At 46.5% G+C, this 22,147-nt stretch overlaps 1 protein-coding gene across 1 annotated transcript in view; it reads right to left on the reverse strand.

The window, feature by feature from the left end:
- Positions 1-22,147, reverse strand: part of LOC144490493 (PDZ and LIM domain protein 5-like) — a 259,977-nt gene that overhangs the window by 232,076 nt on the left and 5,754 nt on the right. The window contains exon 2 of the mRNA XM_078208260.1: positions 8,634-8,765. Coding sequence (XP_078064386.1) covers positions 8,634-8,729 — 96 coding nt within the window. The 5' untranslated portion in view covers positions 8,730-8,765. The remainder of the gene's footprint in view (positions 1-8,633; positions 8,766-22,147) is intronic.

The raw sequence follows: 22,147 nt of genomic DNA on the forward strand, positions 1-22,147 counted from the left end.
TCAGACTCAGGGCATTGTAGAGGAGAGGAAGGAAGGCAGCTTCTGTGCTGCCCGCGATTCCACGGAGGAAACATTTTTATGGATGCAGGTTTGCATACCAAACATTCAAATGGAATCGCGTAGACCAGCGGTGGGCAACCTGCAGCCCGGAGGCCTCGTGCGGCCAGAGACATTTTGTTGATCGTTTCCCACATGTAGAGTTGCCACATTCCACTGGTTTCCATCCACGGAGCTTCCTTCCTCCCGGTACGACTGAAGTGATTTGCAAATAAAGCAAGGGCGAATGAAGTGAGGTGGGTGCCGATTGTTCAGAACATTCACTACGAGAGCCATGCGCTCCCTCTGCATCCAATCAAGTATAAAGTTTTTTTTAAAAACCACTTGAAGTTGATGACAGTTCTATTAATACACAAATGATTAAACATTTTCTATAACTTATGAAATATGTGGCGTGTATTAAATGTATTTAATCTTACTCATGGGGTCACAGTTAGAGAACAAGCCCAATTTCAATCTTGCGGCCCACTGAGATGAAGGAGAGTCACTGATGCGGCCCACTCACTAGCCTAGGTTGCCCATCACCGGTGTAGTCCTATTGCAGTGCAAACAGAGGCCTATCCATTGGCATCTGAATGCCAGAGAACTGAAGAGTGAACCACAAGCCAGAGCAAATGGTGAGAATTGTGGCAAAAACCATTTATCTTCATTACATGTGTATCTTGTATCACTGGGCCCTCCACCCCAGGGGGATAGAGGGAAGCCACAGGGGTTAAAGCAAGGTAAACCTCCAAGAGTATTCTGAGCCCAGATCCACTGGAACGAGGCTGGAAAGCTAAGGGGGTGAATGGACATCTAGTACAGCCATAAATCACACAATGGCAAACATATAATTCATGAATAAAGTCACCCAAACACTGGAGTGCTGTTCACTCAGTCATGGGTCCTCGCATTGGTTCATAGAATCCTACAGTTCAGAAGGAGGCCATTCGGCCCATCGAGTCTGCACCACCCACAATCCCACCCAGGCCCTGTCCCCATAACCCCATGCATTTACTCTAGCTCGTCCACCTGATATTCAAGGAGCAATTTAGTGTGACCACTCCACCTAACCCTCACAGCTTTGGAGTGTGGGAGGAAACCGGAGCACCTGGAGGAAATCCACGCAGACACGGGGAGAATGTGCAGACTTCACACACAGTCACCCAAGCTGGGAATCGAACCCGGGTCCCTGGCGCTGTGAGGCAGCAGTGCTAACCACTGGTTGGAGAATGCCTCGATTTTTAGCTTGGTTTCCATACCTCTGTCACTTCCCCAGTCCCACAACTCGGAGATCCCGAGTGCACGAGGTTCTCCAATTCCGGTTATCTTCACAGCTCCAATTCCCTCTCCACCTTCAAATCTACCTCTTTGATCAAGTCTACCCCCTTGGTCACCAATCCAAATATCTCCTTTTGCGGTTGTTCAATTTCACGCGATCACCCATTTGAAGGAAGCTGGCAGGTTTCATGACATTAAAAAGGTGTTGTACAAAAGCCAGATGTTGTTGTGAGATCAGCATTTTGACACCTGACACACTGCCTTTTTTCCACCCACCCTCATTCCAGTGTTCGGTCAGGATGTGAAATGAGGGCTGGATTGATTCTAGTTATGACGCCTCCTGCTGTGGGTGGTTTTAGAAATTGCAAATCTTATTTCAACAACTCTTTGCAAGTCAAGGTACATAAAAAGTGGAAAATAACCGCCTAAATTGGGTCGGGAATCAGAAAGAGATGCACAATCCATTAAAAGCCGCAAGGTAGGTTAATAAAGTCATTCAAAAATCATCAAACGCAGTGTCTCATTTCTAAAGGAATAAGACTAAAGCAAGGAAGTTTCTTTCAACTTGCATGGAACTTTGACTCGATCACATTTGCAGCACTCTCTCCAGATCATAAAAATTATAGAGGGGCCCCGAAAAAGGGTCGTACAAACACTTACGACAATTATGTGTGAACTGAAAGGTTATACCAATCAGAAAGACTGAGTAGAGTGGGGGAAGGAAAAGACTTGGGGGGAGAAAGAGTTGACGGAGGGCTTCAAGATTATGAAACTTTGACAGGGCAACATACACAAGATATTTCTTCTCGCAACTGTTGCAGAGATCATAATCGGAAGGTAGTCATTATAGAATCCAGTCGGGGATTCAGGAGAACATCTAGAGAGTTGTGGGAATGTGGAACTCCCCATCACAGGATGCAGTTGAGATGAATCACATTGATGCCTTTAAAAGGGGAAGTGAGACAAGTACATGATGGAGAAAAGAATAGAATGTACAGATAAAGAGCAGGAGGAGACTCGTGTGGAGCAGAAACACCGACAAAAGATCTATTGAGTTCAAAGACCCATTTCTGTGTTGCAGATTAATCAACGTAAGTACTTCCTCTCGTACCCAGTGTTGAAACTTGAACCAAGCAATTGGGAACAACTTGCTTTGTCATGTTTATATTTAGTTAAGCAAAGCACTAAAGTTTTAGTCTCCACTGAATAATGCATGACCCAATTATTACAAGTATTATCTGTATATTAATAGCCATGAATCATGGATCCCAGACTCTGAGCTCAAATGCAAAAGGTGAAAATACATGCCATCCAGTCTTTGCCCAAATCCCAACTGAAGCTCTCAGAAAAAATAAGGGCGGCATGGACAAGTTGGGCCGAAGGGCCTGTTTCCATGCTGTAAACCTCTATGACTCTATAAGATGAAACGCAGCAACTGAAGGGATCAGTGATTACACTGCGATGGAGTGTTCACACCCTCCAATCTGATGAAGCAGTTGTTTCCAATTACAAAACCGAAACATGCGCTGGAGTTCAAATCCTGAACTTGTTTCTGACCTTGGTAACAAAAGCCACTTATCAGGCTCAGCACTCACTATCGTGTTTAGTTTACACAGATTCCTGAATTCCTGGCTTAAACTATATCTGGAAGATGTGATAAGAGCAAAGTGAAAGGTTCAACTGTTAAATATCAAGCAGGATGTATGTAGGTCGCAAGACAGCAACACTCAGTCTACATTACACAAATTACTCTGCTTTTAGTAAAATATGAAGCAAAGAACAATACTTCTGACAGTGAGACTCGGAATTGTAGCACTGTGCGAACAGAGTGGAAACAAACTCTTTCCCAAAAAGGGAACCCACACAGGGAAAGGGAAACAGGAGAGACTCAGACACACACACAGGGAGATGCAGAAACAGACACACACAAAAAGACAGGGAAACAGAGACAGACACAGACGGAGATGCACAGAGACAGACAGACAGACACGGACACACGCGAAGACAAATAAACAGAGAATGACACACACAGGAAGATAAAGTCAGAGAGAAGGGGAGAGGCAGATGCACACACACAGGGAGATGGAGGAACAGATACACATAAGACGACAGAGAAACAGACACACACAGGAAGGCAGAGACACACATTCAAACAGATAAAAAGGAGCGTAGTGTGACCACACTCTCCTGACACGAGTCAAAATGTTTGAAAGCCAGTCAGCTGGGTGCGGCTCACACACGACTAACGCTTTGCCTTTCCTCAGCATGACTAATGAGAGGGGGTTTGGGCTGTCTGAACAATATGTACAGCTTCTTCTGCGACCTAATTTAGAAAGCCGTCAGCGAGAGGCGAATCCCTGACGACTGACACAGAGACAATCCAAATACAAGAACTCTGCAACAATATCACAATTAGGTAGCACACATTATAGCAGCAATAAATGACCTTCAACTTAGACTGGCCTTGTCTTTAAAGCTCTCTCTGCTAGTGGGAGCAGCATACAATGTTTTCTAATCCCCACGCAGTCTCCAGACATCCCATCTTTATAATCTCCTCCAATCATCCGAGATCTCAGCATTCCAACAATCCTGGCTTCTTTTTCTTCCTTCCAGCACTACCTGCTGGCCCTTCAGCAGTCTAGAGCTGAAGCTCTGGAATTCACTTCCTCGCCTCTCCCCCTCTGTAACTTTAAGTTTATTTACTAGTGTCACAAGTAGGCTTACACAAACAGTCCAATGAAGTTACTGTGAAAATCCCCTAGTTGCCACATGCTGATGCCTGTTTGGGTACACCGAGGGAGAATTTTGCAGGGCCAATGCACCTAACCAGCACGTTTTTCAGACTGTGGGAGGAAACCGGAGGAAACCCACGCAGACACGGGGAGAATGTGCAGACTCTGCACAGACAGTAATCCAAGTTGGGAATTGAACCCGTGTCCCTGGTGCGGTGAGGCAGCAGTGCTCTAACCACTGTGCCACCATGCCACCCATACTTTAAGATGCTCTTTAGAATCTCCCTCTTGAGCCAAGCTCTTCCTAAAATTTCCTTATGACCAAGTGGCAAATTTTATCTGAGCATACCCACGAAGCACCTTGGGACGTTTTACTACAATATCACCATATAAATGCAAGTCATTTTTGTTGTACGATAGACACAGCCAGAAGTTTAATTCCACTGCAGAACTATCTCAGTCGAGACAACACAACGTATCTTTTTAAAGGAACAGTTCAGACTCTGAAGGTGCTTGACGGGACAGATGCTGGGAGGGCGTCTCCTCTCATGCAGGAGTCATAGAACCACAGGGGCATAATAGGGGGTCTCTCATTTAAGACGGAGATGAGGAGGAATCTTTTCTCTAGTGGGCTGTAAGTATTTGGAATCCTTTTCCCCGCAGAGAGCAGTAGGGTCTGAGTCACTCAATATATTCAAGGCTGCATTAGACTGATTGCGGGGGTCAAGGGTTATGGGGGACAGGCAAGAAAATGGAGTCAAGGCCACAATCAGATCAACCAGCTACTTGGGAGGTACAGAACTTGAATGTTGCTGAAAAGAGACATGCTGCTGAAGTTTTTCATCATGCACTCATCAGGACTAATAGAAAAAAGTGCCAAATTGGTCAGGACACCAGGGAAAACCCTCCTCATTTCCTGTCAAATAGTGCCATGGGATCCCTTACGTCGTCTGGATTGCGCTCCCTCAGCCTAGTTTTTCTGTGCTCAAGTCTTGGAGTTGGGCTTGAACCCACTAACCTTTGACTCAGAAACAAAGACACCAACTGAGACACAGCTGACACATGGGGAATATGTGAATGGAAAAATAAGAGATGGGCAGTTTCTGTAACTGATTCGGAAAAGCTCGTTTCACACATGAGTGAATAGTTGACAATTTCACCGAGATCCCAACTACCCTCTCTATTTTGATGGGGAATAAGGAAGCTGGCCCCGGTATTCTAACCCTTAACCAACTTCACTGAAATATGGATTGCATCATTACTTTTATTGCTGTTTGCGAGAGCTTACTCTGCGCAAATTGGCTGCTTTGTCCTTTCTTTTAACAATACAGCAGTTAGAACATTTCAAAAATGTTATTATGGGTTGTGACGCGCCTGGGGACATCCTGAGGCCCTGAAAGGGATCAGATGAATGAGAGTTCTTTCTTGTTACTCAAACACCTTTTATCGGCCCATCAATCAGCAGCAAGGCCTCAAGGGTAACAGCATTGACAAGAACGGGAGCAAGAGGCCCAGAAAAGGTCACCCAGAAACACAGGGCTCTTGTGTGAGGGAACAAAAAAGTCCCTGTACCCGATGGGCTGCTGTACAACTCTGATCGGTGGAGCCTGAAGCCCTTTAATTAGCATTCTGAGCAGCTAGACAGGCATTCCCCATCCAGCTGTGGGCCGACACTCACTATGTCCACACGGGAAAGAATGTGGAGAGGCTCAAACTGTCAACCTGGCAAACACATCCATTCCAGAGAAGCAACGCTTCTATTTGTAATGCAGACGTCATCCACATGAAAGACGGGGACACAAGCTGTCAATATTCCAATAGCAAGAGGGTGCCTGAAAGGTGCCTGCCTGCCCGCGGGATGTATTGATCCATTTTTATTTTCTCCACAGTTTGGAGCGAATGTTGGTCCCTTGTACAATGATGCTCGTGTTCAATCGAAGACAGACTGTGGAATTTTACATGAAACAGCTGCCAATTTTGCCTGGCCCGGACACTCTGTCCAGAATGAACAGTGATCGCTTTCCAAATAGGTGGCTTACTGTAGGAGGAAGACACTGGCTAAAGCACAGAAAGAAATATCGCACAATAAACATTTTTTTATGATATGAATACCGCACCAACAATCAGTGTCCAGCCTGCAGCCCTGGCTCAGGTCCGGGAACACGGCACAGGCAAGGTTCAGGTTGGGAACTCGCTGGTTCATCATTTCTCTTCACACCTTTATTGAGCTTCCCCGACCTTACAACAGTGACTATCTCAAATAGTACTTCAATTGGGCTGTAACACGCATTGGGGTGACCAGAGGTGGTGAAGGGTGCTATAAAAACGTAAGTTCCTTATTTTAAGCCTTGGGTTGGCCTGGCAACTAATTTTGATGTGAATAAGTGCTGATCTATATCAAGAGGAGGCGATGGTAGGAGTGGTATTATCGCTAGACTATTCATCCAGAAACTCAGCTAATGTTCCAGTGACCCGGGTTCTTATTCTGCAATGGCAGATGGAGGGTTTTTTTCCTCGGAATGAATAGTTTGAAGAAAGTGTGAAAAGAAAAACATCATTCAGAGTTTAGTTTTGTATCCTCCACCTCCCATTCCAACAACCCTTGGGGAGATCAGCTCATTAAAAAAAAAAAGAAAGACTCTTTTATATTCGTGCTGCGGTGAGCTTGTACCATCAGTCCCACTTCTGCCACCGGGCATTGCTGGGCGATGAGCCTGGGAGACACGGCAAGTCCATGCCAGAGTTTGGCAAGACTCCTGTTCTGGAACTGAGGCGCAAACGTGCCACTGGTGCCAAGAAAGAGGAGATCAGCTAAAAACAGAACATCGCACGTCTCTCTCGATGCGGGCATGCTTTTTTGTCTCACGCAACAGAAACCTGCACCAACCATACCACTGAATGGAATATTCTACTCAGGGCACACCAACACTATTGCACTGACAGGTTCAGCCATATACCCGGCGTGAGCAGGGAGCCATGGGACAGGGTTGCCCTTTGGTGCTAACATGACCTGAACATGACTTCCACCCACAGAGTCTCCAGGAATTAATCTCCTCAGCAGTGCTGTAGCTAACCCAGCAGATGAACCAACAGTGGATTTGTTTTTCTCTCCCTGCCCCACCATTTGCTTTGAGCATTTTTGATATTAGTCATAAAAATATTGGATATGTTGGGGTGTGGGGTTGGGTGAGAAATTGTTGGTGACCATGGCAATTGGAGGCAGGTGGTCATGTGATTCATCTTCTCCTGATGCGTCAAAATTCCTACAATGCAGAAGGCGGCCATTCAGCCCATCAAATCTACACCGACTTTCCAGGAGATCATCCCACCCAGGATCTAACCCCAGTAGCACCATGTCTTTATCCTGCAAATCCCCCTAACCTACACGTCTTGGGACACTAAGGGGCAATTTAACATGGCCAATCCAGCTAACCTGCACATCTTGAGGCACTAAAGGGCAATTTAGCATGGCTAATCCACCCAACCTGCATATCTTTGGGCTGTCAGAGGAAACGGGAGCATCTGGAGGAAACCCACGCAGACACAGGAGAACATGCAAATTCCACACAGGCAGTTACCCAAGGCCGGAATTGAACTTGGGTCCCTGACACCGAGGCAGCAGTGCTAACTGTTCCACCCTGCAACCCAACCAGAGTCCACAACTTCAACACAAACAATCGCATTAAGTTCTGCTTACTACTCACCAACTGAGGGCAGTTTGTCCCATTAACTCTTCAGAAGCGGCACGGTAGCACAGTGGTTAGCACTGCTGCTTCACAGCTCCAGGGTCCCGGGTTCGATTTCCGGCTCGGGTCACTGTCTGTGTGGAGTTTGCACATTCTCCTCGTGTCTGCGTGGGTTTCCTCCGGGTGCTCCGGTTTCCTCCCACAGTCCAAAGATGTGCGGGTTAGGTTGATTGGCCAGGTCAAAAAATTGCCCCTTGGAGTTCTGAGATGCATAGGTTAGCGGGATTAGCGGGTAAATATGTGGGGGTAGGGCCTGGGTGGGATTGTGGTCGGTGCAGACTCGATGGGCCGAATGGCCTCCTTCTGCACTGTAGGGTTTCTATGATATAGACACCCGACACTGCTCCATCAATCAGTAGTAACATGACTGCTCCAATCTTGGCCTCAACTCCACTTTCCTGCCTGTTCCCCATGACCCCTTCGATTGCCCAATCGTTCAAAAATACCAAGAAATGCCAGATATTGAAAAAGACTTGGGACCCTTTGTTTCAACAGACTCAGAATAAGTACTCCTCACAGGAGAGGGAGTTTGCATTGCAAAGGGACAATGTAAGAGAGCGCCCCTTTAGGAACAGTATAGCTCATGGCAACATCGGCAGCTACAGGTCACACCAAGGTGCCAGAAAAGAAACCATGATCATGGTGTTCAGTAGAAAAGACAGGACAAGAGTTTGCGATGTGCTCGAATTCAGGGAACTGCAAGCTACCCAAGAGAAAGCCACCAATCCTCGCAACATTTTGTGATGTAGGTGGTGTTGCTGCTACAAAGATGCTTATGGCCGCAGTGGCGCACATCATCAGTAGGGTTGGGGGAAGGGTGTAAAGAAATGGTACTTACCCTGGAGATAGTCAGCGGCATGTTGAAGTCTTTGCCACCTTGAAGCCTGAAGCCCCACGGAGCTGGGCCTTGCAAAGTGACAGTGTAGTTGCTCATGGTCCAGCTTTCTCACACACGTCTAAAACCAGCCAACTGTCCAGGTGGGGAGGAAATAAAAACACACAAACATTACTACACATGCAAGTGAATGGATTAAATCATAATTGTCCAAGCTTGCATCATTTCGTACAATGGTTTAGCTCTAAAAATATACTGACTTTTAAGCAACTAAATGAATCTCTTTTTTTAAAAAAAAAACCCCCACTTACTCGTATTACAAATTATTTTATTGTGCAGAAACAGCCAGTCATCTTCACAGGTCTACACAAGTCTCAGTGCTCCGCACAAACCTCCTCCCCAACCCCTCGTTCCATCCTCTTGCCAAAGAAGTTGCTCCAAAATTCCCTATCGGATTTATTAGCAGCTCCGTTACATTGCCCTGATTTTGACCTTTCTCTCCACGTCTATCAAAGCCTTCCATAGGGAACCTCCACAGATGACTCCCTTCGTCTATTTTCCTTTGAAAAAAAAAGAGTCCCAATCTGTTCCCTCTTTTGCAATAAGGACAGGAACTTAGAAAATTAATACAATGAGCTCAGTTCTCCACTAAGAAGTCCAAACTGTCCTCACCTCATCTTATTGGAACTGCAATCAAAGGAGGTATGATACATGTGAAGTTAATAACTCATGTACACACACACACACACAAAGGGTTATCCTCAAACTAAAGCATGACAGCAATCTGCCCAGTACTTTGAAGTACAGGAACTTTCAACGCTTACCGCACAGATTTGGCTGTGCAGAATGCTACACGGCCACAGATGCTCATGTTGAGAACTGTCAAACATTACTGCAAACCTTTTAACGCCTCAAAAAGATTATACAAAACAACGATGGATAGAAATTGCCATCACGTTCAGGGATGGTGGGCACTTATATTAATCCTCTTGGTCAATCTCTCACCACAGCACAGCTGGCAAGAGGCAAAAGAAAAATCAGTTGACGAAAATTACTGCCCAGATTTTGCTCCCCGAGCCAAAGAAAAAAAACACATTATGCCCGACATCAATTCTTTGCACAATGCAAAGTCTTTACCTTTCTGAGACCCAGAGTTTGTTGGTCTCAGCAGCAGAGAACACTCTGCACTCCTCTGCTGTCAGGCTGCAAAGAATAAAACAGCACAAAGTTTGGCAGCCAGCACCTGCTATATATAAAGGAAGCCGGTGTAAGATTACACCAAAGTATTTGAGGGCTTCACCATGACGCAAGGTGACCAATTTAAAGGTTCACTTTTATTTGTGGACCAAACGCTACTTAACAGTAGGTACATCCGAAACATTATTGAAGAGAATGAGTCTTCCAGCGAGCCAGACAGGTTTTAGGCTCGGGTTAGGAGGTGAAAACAAACAGGTTGAACATTACAATGCAATTTCACAGAATCCTATAGTGCAGGAGGGAGCCATTCGGCCCATCGAGTCTGCACCGACCACAATCCCACCCAGGCCCTATCCCCATGCATTTACCCTAGCTAGTCCCCCCAGCACCTCGGGGTAATTTAGCACGGTCAATCCATTTGACCCCCACATCTTTTGGACTGTGGGAGGAAACCGGAACACCCGGAGGAAACCCGTGCAGACACGGGGAGAATGGATGAATTTGGATGGTGGGCACTTATATTAATCCTCTTTGTCAATCTCCCACCACAACGATTATTTTTCATTCATTCGTGGGACATGGGCGTCGCTGGCTGGGCCAACATTCATTGCCCATCCCTAGTTGCCAGAGTGCAGTTGAGAGTCAACCACATTGCTGTGACTCTGGAGTCACATGTAGGAAAGGCTGGGTAAGGACGGCAGATTTCCTTTCCTCAAGGACATTAGTGAACAAGATTAGTTTTTCCAACAATGGTTTCATGGTCATCAGTAGATTCTTAATTCCAGATTTTTTTAAAATTCAAATTCCACTGGCTGCCGTGACAGGATTTGAACCCTTGTCCCCAGAACAATGCTTAGTGGTATAAATGCATGATTAGAACCCACCTTTCTGCTACAACTGTAGCCAACAGTGGATATGAATGAGATTACGGATTGCCTGCTCAATGTTAATGAAGCATTGTTGTCAAGTTCTTTAACAAGTTTGTTTGGTCCAGTTTATTCATTTTTTTTGCCATCTGTGAATCACCTAATGTTCCTCCGTCTATTTTGATTTGGGAACACTCTCGCCTCTGGTCCAAAAGGTACAAAGCCCACTCCAGCATGACACTCCCTACAGTGCAGTACCAGGGGAATGCTGCATTATTCAAAGATGCAATTGGTTTAGATGTCGATATTAAATGAGGCCTTGTCTATCTTTTCAGTTGGCCATCAAGGGGCGGCAAGGTGGCACAGTGGTTAGCACTGCCGCCTCACAGCGCCAGGGACCCGGGTTCAAATCCTGGCTTGAGTCACTGTCTGTGCCGAGTCTGCACGTTCTCCCCGTGTCTGCATGGGTTTCCTCCGGGTGCTCCGGTTTCCTCCCACAGTCCAAAAGATGTGCAGGTCAGGTTGATTGGAAATGCTAAACTGCTCCTTAGGTGTTTGGGGGGGTGGGGCGGGGCAGGTACAGGGATAGGGATTGTGGTTGGTGCAGGTTCAATGGGCCGAATGGCCTCCTCCTGCGCTGTAGGGTTCTATGGTCTCAAGATCTCAACTGAAAACGAGTCAGGACAGGAGGAGGATTTCCCCCTTCACCCTCCAGTGTCCGATCACACAAACAGATACGTCTGGTCATTAATTTCATCACTGATTTGAGATACCTTGCGGTGCAAAAAGTGGATGCCACGTTACCATAGTGACCAAACACCAACAGCTATTCATTGGCTGGAAAACATTCTCGCGTATCCCGGGATTGTGAAAAGCTTTTCTTTTAACTGGAGGCATGTTCCTTTTTTCGATTTGTGTCAACGTCAGACTGTGTGTCTCAGTCCACAGCAATAATTAGACATTCAAACTATACTCAACATCCCAAAAAAAAACACCTTACATTTGTGCACAGTTCGCAAAACCTCACACCCTCTCCAAATACTTAAGTTGAATTCAAGATGGCACCGGAGCCTGGCGACTTCTTGAGAGCTGTCTCCAGCATACCCCCTAATTCATGTCTTTTACTCTCAAAGGACAGAGAAAATTATAGCACAGGAGCAGGCCCTTCGGCCCTCCAAGCCTGCACCGACCATGCTGCCCGACTTAACTAAAACCCCCTATACTTCCGGGGACCATATCCCTCTATTCCCATCCTATTCATGTATTTGTCAAGATGCCCTTTAGAAGTCACTATCGTATCTGCTTCCACTACCTCCCCCGGCAGCGAGTTCCAGGCAATCAAACAAAAGAAGAACAAAACAGCACAGGAACAGGCCCTTCGGCCCTCCAAGCCCGCGCCACTCCCTGGTCCAAACTAGACCATTCTTTTGTATCCCTCCATTCCCACTCCGTTCATGTGGCTATCTGGATAAGTCTTAAACTTTCCCAGTGTGTCCGCCTCCACCACCTTGCCCGGCAGCGCATTCCAGGCCCCCACCACCCTCTGTGTAAAATACGTCCTTCTGATATCCGTGTTAAACCTCCACCCCCCCTCACCTTGAACCTATGACCCCTCGTGAACGTCACCACCGATCTGGGAAAAAGCTTCCCACCGTTCACCCTATCGATGCCTTTCATAATTTTATACACCTCTATTAGGTCACCCCTCATCCTCCGTCTTTCCAGTGAGAACCACCCCAGTTTACCCAATCTCTCCTCATAACTAAGCCCTTCCATACCAGGCAACATCCTGGTAAACCTCCTCTGCACTCTCTCCAAAGCCTCCACGTCCTTCTGGTAGTGTGCCGACCAGAACTGGGCGCAGTATTCCAAATACGGCCGAACCAACATTCTATACAACAGCAACATCGGACCCCAACTTTTATACTCTATGCCCCGTCCTATAAAGGCAAGCATGCCATATGCCTTCTTCACCACCTTCTCCACCTGTGACGTCACCTTCAAGGATCTGTGGATTTGCCCACCCAGGTCCCTCTGCGTATCTACACCCTTTATGGTTCTGCCATTTATTGTATAGCTCCCCCCGACGTTAGTGCTACCAAAATGCATCACTTCGCATTTATCAGGATTGAACTCCATCTGCCATTTCTTTGCCCAAATTTCCAGCCTATCTATATCCTTCTGTAGCCTCTGACAATGATCCTCACTATCTGCAAGTCCAGCCATTTTCGTGTCGTCCACACCCTCGGTGTAAAAATGAAGCATTACAACACTCTGCACCCTCTTCCTTCCTTCTCCCCTACGTACTCTATGAACGGTATGCTGTCTGTATAGCCTGCAAGAAACAATGCTTTTCACTGTATACTAATACCTGTGACAATGATAAATCAATTCAAATATAATTATGGACCATCTGAGGAAATCTGGGAGAGAAAAATATTAAGTTTAATGTAAAAATATATTTCTGATGAAGTTTCCCTGGTGACTCATGGAATAAATTACATTTCATCAAGCAGTATTGAATTATGTCACCTCAAAGTCCCACGTTGATCTAAGAAGTGAAATGATAGACTTGCATTCATACAGCAACTTTCATAACCTCTTAATCTTTAGTGATTTACAGCAAAATGAATATTTTTGAAGTGTAGTCACTGCTATGATATCAGAACCACTGTGGCCATTATGTGCACAGCAAGCTCCCACAAGCAGCAATGTTATGACGACCAGATAATCTGTTTTCGTAATGTTAGTTGAGGGACAATAAAGAAGCTACTCAGTAAGCATGAGATAGGCAGGGGTAGATAGTGGGAGATAGGCAGGGGTGAACAGTACGAGATAGCAATAGAAAATGATAAGATGTACTTTTTCACACTCAGCTACTTGTGATTGTGACCACTGTAATCATGCAACAATGTCAAGCAAGTAGTCACTGATGACCTGGATATTCAGAAGGTCATCGAAGACTGCAAACCTCAGCTTGGAAAGTACAAGTACTACTGCGATGACACGCTTCACAATATAGAGGATACTCTGATATTCCTGCAACTTCTACTGAAGTAGAATCTTCCAATACTACTCCACCTACTGCGCAATGTAATTATTGTCTACAATCTTCCATACCATCAGGTCCATTTTACCTCCCATACCTCAGCCAATCATCCACTATAATTAAAAGATACTGGAAGAACATAATTACTTCCAATAAATCCCAACAGCCATGTTAGAAATCACAAACTTCCATGAGGCTATCAACCGTAATCTTCTGTTGCAAAACATTTTGTATTACAAAAAAAGGGTTATTGATTCTCAGGAGGTTAGCTCAGTTGGCTGATTGGTGATGCAGAGCAACGCCAACAGCACAGATGTGGAGATGCTGGCATTGGACTGGGGTGGGTATAGTAAGACATCTCACAACACCAGGTTAAAGTCCAATATGTTTATTTGGTAGTACGAGACTTCGGAGTGCTGCCCCTTCATCAGGTGAGTCATCTGATGAAGGGGCAGTGCTCCAAAAGCTTGTGCTACCAAATAAACCTGTTGGACAACAGCACAGGTTCAATTCCCATACCAGCCGAGGTTATTCATGAAGGTCCCGCCTTTTCAACCTTGCCCCTTACCCGAGGTGTGCTGACTCTCAGGTTAAATCACCACCAGTCAGCTCTTCAGCTCTCCCCAAAGGTCAGAACAGCCCATGGTCATCTGGGACTGTGGTGACTTCTACTTTTGCTTACTCCCTGAACGCAAAGCAATGTGCAACACAGTGGGCAGGCTCACCTAAAACACAACAGTACAGATCTGTAGCACTACACCCCTTGTGCTCAAGTGCATTCTTCCAAACACCAGCATTTAAAATAAATACCATCACTTGATGATCAATTTTAACACAGCACCAAACCAAAAACTGCATTCAAAAGGAAAAATATCCTGTTTGGAGAACATCCTAGAATCCCTGCAGTGCAGAAGGTGGGCATTCGGCCCATCGAGTCTGCACCGACTCTCCAACAGTGTCCAAACCAGGTCCTATCCCCATGCATTTACCCTGCTAATCCCCCTGACACAAAAGGGTAATTTAGCACAGCCAATCAACCTAACCCGCACATCTTTGGACAGTGGGAGGAAACCAGAGCACCCAGAGGAAACCCACGCAGACATGGGGAGTGTGCGCAAACTCCACACAGACAGTGACCCCCAAGGCTGGAATTGAGCCTGGGTCCCTGGCGTCGTGAGGCAGCAGTGCTAACCGTTGCGCCACCCATTCTATCGTGCCCAGGTATCATGGTACCAGAAATTCAGATTCCTGGAGCAAGCTGCAGCGACGCTGAAAGCCTACAACAATTCTGAATTACTCTCGGCGAATGAGAGAAGCAGGACATGCGGACTGCAGAAACCACACAGGACAGAACATAATAGGAGCAGGAGTAGGCCATCTAGCCCCTCGAGCCTGCCCCGCCATTCCATTCAATAAGATCATGGCTGATCTGAAGTGGATCAGTTCCACTTACCCGCCTGATCCCTATAACCCCTAATTCCCTTACCAATCAGGAATCCATCTATCCGTGATTTAAACATATTCAACGAGGTAGCCTCCACCACTTCAGTGGGCAGAGAATTCCAGAGATTCACGTGTTACGGTTGATGTAATTGGGGACAGAGACTATATCACTCAGATACTGTCAGCTGTATTTAATACAGGACACCCAAGATTCGTATATATCAACTTGCGGGGGGGGGGGGGGGGGGGGGGGGAGAGAACATCAGCTGATTGGATGAAACTCAAGTACACAATATCCCAACCTACAGGCTGCCAGTGGCTGAGGTATTGAATTTAAATCTGGCGGTATGCGGGGTGGAGATCTCTGATGGTTTTTCAGCAAGGGCATTTGCAAGGCCAGCGATTAACTTCTTCTGCCCTGCAAGGGCAGCCCACTGCCAGCTGTGCGACAGGCTGGTTCCTGCCTCCCAGTGCCAATGTTACTCAGTAAGCTATCGTACCACAAATTGCTTTCTTCAGGCCCAGAAGGGATTTGTAGCACAGACAGTTACATATAACCATTAGGTGTTTGTTTTCTTTTGGGTGTCGCTGGCTGTCCCAACATTTATTGCCCATCCCTAGTTGCCCTTGTTCAGAGGACAGTTGAGAGTCAACCACATTCAAGCAGCAAGAACGATCTGCTGAGTTTGATACTTTCCATTAAACAAACCGATTGCTATGACTGAGAGGTAACTCGGTAACGGGCAAGAGATAATGCCACAAAAGAATGCCTGTGGTTAGCACTGCCAGGGACCTGAGGACAGTCGAGAGTCAACCACATTGCTGTGGATCTGGAGTCACATGTAGGCCAGACCAGGGAAGGAAGGCAGATTTCCTTCCCTAAAAAAGGACATTGGTGAACCAAATGGGTCTTTGCAACAATCGACAATGGTTTCATGGGTCATCAGTAGATTCTTAATGGAATTCAAATTCCACCATCTGCCATGGCGGGATTTGAACCCGGGTCCCCAGAACGTTAGCGGAGTTTCTGGATTAATAATCTAGCGATAATACCACCAGGCCATCACCTCCCCTTTCAGCTGCAGGTCAGAATTACATTTGGTTGTCCTCTTTTTAGGTCAAACCAAACCAATTAAACAAACTCAGATTAAAATGGATTTATATTTCAGTTTCTTGCATTTTGCACAACTTACAATTTTATTCTTGTTGCAAACGTACAGTCCTGAAAGCTACCAGCATGTTATTTATTAATTTAAACTCCTACTGCAGCAGAATCAACATGAAGAAGCTTTCAAGTTACAGCCAGACTCAAAATAAAGGTGGCGAAACACAGGTTAAAAAAGAAAATCATAATTGGTCACTTTTCATCCGATTTGGACCAGAACTCTTAGGAATTTTAAAAATCCTCACATTTATGCAGTGCCCATCCCAAAGCATTTTACCACCAATGAAGTACTTCCTGAACAACTTTTATTTATCTTTAACATAAAACACCCCAAGGTGCTTCTGACTAGTGTTATAAACCACAGTGGTTAGCATTGCTACCTCAACACCAGGGACCTAGAGTTCAATTCCCGGCTTGGGTCACTGTCCGTGTGGAGCCCGCACACTCTCCCCGCCTCTGCGCGGGCCTCCTCCGGGTGCTCTGGTTTACTCCCACAGTCCAAAGACGTGCAGATCAGGTGGGCTGGCCGTGCTAAATTGCCCCTTAGTGTCCAAAGATGTCCAGGTTCGATGGATTAGCCACAGGAAATGTGTGGGGTTACAGAGATAGGGCAGGGGAATGGACCTGGGTATGATGCTCTCAGAGAATCAGTTCAGACACGATGGGCTGAATGACCTTTTCTATGAAAACATGACACAGAGCCACATAGAGAGATAACAGGGAGCCAAAAGTTTCGTCAATGAGGTAGATTTTAAGGAATGCCTCGGGGGTGGGGGAGGAGAGAGTGAGGTAGAGAGACAGAAACATTTAGGAAGGGAATTCCCCGAGTCTAGGCCCTTGGCAACTGAAGACACAGCTACCGATGGTGGAGTGATTAAAATGGAGGATGTCCAAGAGGACAGAATTTGGGAAGTAACTCGGAGGGTTACTGGGATGGAGGAGATCACAGAGACACGGAGGAATTTGAAAACAAGCATGAGAATTTAAAAGAAAACCCGAGACTTTGCTCTGACCAGAAGCCAGTGCAGGTCTAAGTAAAGTTTATTTATTAGTCGCACGCAAGGCTGACATTAACACTGCAATGAAGTTACTGTGAAATTCCTCTAGCCGCCACACTTCGGCGCCTGTTTGGGTCAATGCACCTAACCAGCACGTCTTTCAGATTGTGGAAGGAAACTGGAGCACCCGAAGGAAACCCACGCAGACACGGGGAGAACGCGCAAACTCCACACAGGCAGTGACCCAAGCTGGGAATCGAACGCGGGTCCCTGGTGCTATGAGGCAGCAGTGCTAACCACTGTGCCACAGGTGAGCAAACCCAAGGGTGATAGGGGAACGGGACTTGGTGAGTGTTGAGGTACAGACAGCAGAGTTTTGGATGACCTCAACTTTACAGAGTGTAGAATGTGACAGACCAGCAAGTCGGCCGTGGCAATCGTCAAGTCGAGAGGTAACAAAGGCACGAATTAGAGTTTCAGCAGCAATTGAGCTGAGAGAGGGGCAGCATCAGGCAAAGTTCTGGCTGTCTTCATGATGGAAGGGGAGGCAATGGCATAATGGTACTGCCACTGAATGAGTGATCCAGAGACCCAGGAGAATTCTCCAAGCTCCTGGGTTTGAATCCCAGTGATTGGGATGGCAGATGGTGGAAAAATCTGAAATTAAAAGTCTAATTATAGAATCCCTACAGTGCAGAAGGCGGCCATTTGGCCCATCGAGCCTGCACTGATAACAATCCCACCCAGGCCCTATCCCCGTAACTCCACATATTTACCCTGCTAATCCCGCTGACTAGGGTCAATTTAGCATGGCCAATCTACCTAACCCATACATCTTTGGACTGTGGGAGGAAACCCATGCAGACACGGGGAGAATGCACATTGCATCACTGGAGTTTGCACAAACTCCAAGACTCTAATGTTGACCATTAAAGCATTGTCGACTGTTGTTAAAAACCCATCTGGTTCACTAACATCCTTTAGGCAAGGAAATCTGCCGTCCTTACCTGGTCTGGCCTACAGTTGACTCCAGACCCAGGTTAGTGTGGCTGAATCTTAACAACCCTCTGAAATGGCCCAGCAAGCCACTCAGTTCAAGGACAATTAAGGTTGGGCAGCAAATTCCCAGCGACTTTCCCAGTGATGCCCACATCCCATGAATGAAAATAACAAAGTTAATTTGAGGAACGGTTAAATATGAAAGAAGACAGAGGGTAGCAGTGGAAGGGTGCATTTCTGAATGGAGGGCTGTGACAAGTGGTGTTCCTCAGGGATCAGTGCTGGGAACTTTGCTGTTTGTAATATATATGATTTGGAGAAAAATGTAACTGGATTGATTAGTAAGTTTGCAGACGACACAAAGGTTGGTGGATTTGCGGATAGCGATGAGGACCATCAGAGGACACAGCAGGATATAGATCTGTTGGAGACTTGGGCGGAGAGACGGCAGATGGAGTTTAATCCGGACAAATGTGAGGTAATGCATTTTGGAAGGTCTAATACAGATAGGAAATATACAGTAAATGGCAGAACCCTCAAGAGTATTGATAGGCAAAGGGATCTGGGTGTACAGGTACACAGGTCACTAAAAGTGGCAATGCAGGTAGAGAAGGTAGTCAAGAAGGCATATGGCATGCTTGCCTTCATCGGCCAGGGTATTGAGTTTAAAAATTGGCAAGTCATGGTGCAGCTTTATAGAACCTTAGTTAGGCCGCACTTGGAATACAGTGTTCAATTCTGGTCGCCACACTACCAGAAGGATGTGGAGGCTTTGGAGAGGGTACAGAAAAGATTTACCAGGATGTTACCTGGTATGGAGGGCATTAGCTATGAGGAGAGGTTGGAGAAACTTGGTTTGTTCTCACTGGAATGACGAAAGTTGAGGGGAGACCTGATAGAAGTCTACAAGATTATGAGAGACATGGACAGAAGCTTTTCCCCAGGGTGGAAGAGTCAATTACTAGGGGGCACAGGTTTAAGGTGCGAGGAGCAAGGTTTAAAGGAGATGCATGAGGCAGAAGTTTTACACAGAGAGTGGTGGGTGCCTGGAACTCGTTGCCGGGGGAGGTAGTGGAAGCGGATACGGTAGTGACTTTTAAGGGGCATCTTGACAAATACATGAAAAGGATGGGAATGGAGGGATATGGTCCCCAGAAGGGTAGGGGGTTTTAGCCAAGTCAGGCAGCATGGTCGGTGCAGGCTTGGAGGGCCGAAGGGCCTGTTCCTGTCCTGTAATTTTCTTTGTTATTTGTATGACAAAGATTGTGAACTAACTGGCTTAGTCTCAGAGTGAAGTCACTGCTGTAATATAGGAAGTGAAGCAGCATACTCCCACACAACAAACAGCAACACGGTAACAACCAGATCATCTGACTTTTCACCACGTTGGGGGTTACATATCGACTGGGACTCTGGAGTGAACATTCTTGGTTCTCTGAAATAGTGCCCTGGGGCTCAGTTACATCCAGCCAAGAGTGGGAGGGGTCTCAACTTAGCACCTCATTGAGAAGATGGCACCTCTAACAGTGCAGCACTCCCACTGTGATCATCAAATCATAGAATAGAATCCCTACAGTGCAGAAGGAGGCCATTCGGCCCATCGAGTCTGCACCGACAACAATCCCACCCAGTCCCTATCCCACAACCCCACATATTTACCCCGCTAATCCCACTAACCTTTACATGCTAGGACACTAAGGGGCAATGTGGCATGGCTAATCAACCCAAGTCTTTGGACTGTGGGAGGAAACCGGAGCACCCGGGAGGAAACCCACGCAGACACAGGGAGGACGTGCAGACTCCGCACAGACAGTGACCCGAGCCGAGAATCGAGCCCGGGTCGCTGGTGCTGTGAGGCAACAGTAACAACCACTGTCACTCCTATGGACTGGGAGTGCCAGTGTGGGACTTGAACCCACAGCTCTCTAATTCAGAGGCAAGAATGCTCCCCACTGAGATAAAGTTGACACATCAGGGTTCACACAAGTTCTTCCAAGCAATGCCCTTGGAATACCCACGGTTTAACTTTAAAAATTGCTTAAGATTCAATAACGTGTGGATCATAAACACCGGTGTGGAACAAGTGGACCGAGTGGCCGGTTTCTTGCCATAGATTTGATTTAATCGGAAGAGATATAAAAATAAACACAAAAAATTTAGCGTCAACTTCAAAAGGGAATTGGGCAAATGCATAAAATTGAAGAACTGGCAGGGCAATGGGGAAAGAAGGGAGTGGGCCTAACCTGATAGCTCTGTCAAAGAGGCAGCACAGTGTGAGGGGCCCCAATAGCTTCCTCCCGAGCTGTACAAGGCTAAAACACGGACGCAAATTTTAAAGAGCAACTCAGTCAATTTTCCCTTTTTATTTCATACACTGGGAACGTGGAGCTGTTGTGGAACAATCTGGAAAATCCCGGCCACTGTCTCAGGATCAGGGACTGATCATTTCCCCGCTCCTATTTACAATGGTCTTATGTGCAGTCGCGTGGTACGCGTAGAGGAACATTTATACCAGCTTTGGACTCAGTTTATAAACAAAAAAAACTCAAGAAAATAAATTTGAAGCAGCAAAAAAAACAAACAAAAACAGAAAACCTAAACAAAAACTCCATTACAAAATATATTAAGCAACTTTTGAAAGAATTTGTGGGCGGCACGGTAGCACAGTGGTTAGCACTGCTGTTTCACAGCTCCAGGGTCCAGGGTTCGATTCCCGGCTCGGGTCACTGTCTGTGTGGAGTTTGCACATTCTCCACGTGTCTGCGTGGGTTTTCTCCGGGTGCTCCGGTTTCCTCCCACAGTCCAAAGATGTGCGGGTTAGGTTGATTGGCCAGGTTAAAAATTTGCCCCTTAGAGTCCTGAGATGCGTAGGTTAGAGGGATTAGCGGGTAAATATGTGGGGGTAGGGCCTGGGTGGGATTGTGGTCGGTGCAGACTCGATGGGCCGAATGGCCTCCTTCTGCACTGTTGGGTTTCTATGATTTCTTTCTATGATTTCTAAACTAATCAGTAAACAGACCTACCCACACACACACACACAGCAGGCAGAATGACTGCTTCTGTGCTGTCTCATCTTTAAAATAAACTCTATTAGGATATCAGGAACTTTGCTCAGAGCTCCACACACTCCTGCCCCAACACACCAGCTCCAAAGTTCACATTCTTGTTTTACAGCGACCTCACCCAATCCAATCTTCAATCCCACACCTTCAGCATCAAACACCTTCCCCAGTACTCCCACTACGATAGCATCCTGAGAGCAATGCTTCCGCCTTCTGGAGCGGTCACCCAATTCCCTCCACATGGGCCGCACCAGCTGACCCCCCTCCCTCCCCAAAAACAAAGAGGTGCTCTTCCGACATACTCTCAATCCTCCACTCGAGCCTTTTTGATCCCCATGCTCTGTATTGCTAGATAATGCCATGAGGGACAAAGGAATAGAAGGTTATGCTGATTGAACGAGAGGAGAACTCGCATGTGCAGCACTAACACCAGAACAGACCAAATGGTCTGTCTCTGTAACACAAACAAAATCTCTGAAGAATCATAGGATCCCTGCAGTGCAGAAGAGGCAATTCGGCCCATCAAGTCTCCACTGACTCTGACGGAGTATCTTACCCAAGCCCTCTCCTCTGCCCTATCCACGTAACCTCGCACAGTTACCATGATTAATCCACCTAAACTGCACATTTTGGGACACTAAGGGGCAAGTTAGCACGGCCAATGCACCTAACCTGCACGTCCTGGGACTGTGGGAGGAAACCGGAGCACCTGGGAGAAAACCCACACAGACAAGGGGA

Source organism: Mustelus asterias, chromosome 1 (genome assembly GCF_964213995.1).
Source record: "Mustelus asterias chromosome 1, sMusAst1.hap1.1, whole genome shotgun sequence".
In the NCBI taxonomy this organism is placed as follows: domain Eukaryota; kingdom Metazoa; phylum Chordata; class Chondrichthyes; order Carcharhiniformes; family Triakidae; genus Mustelus; species Mustelus asterias.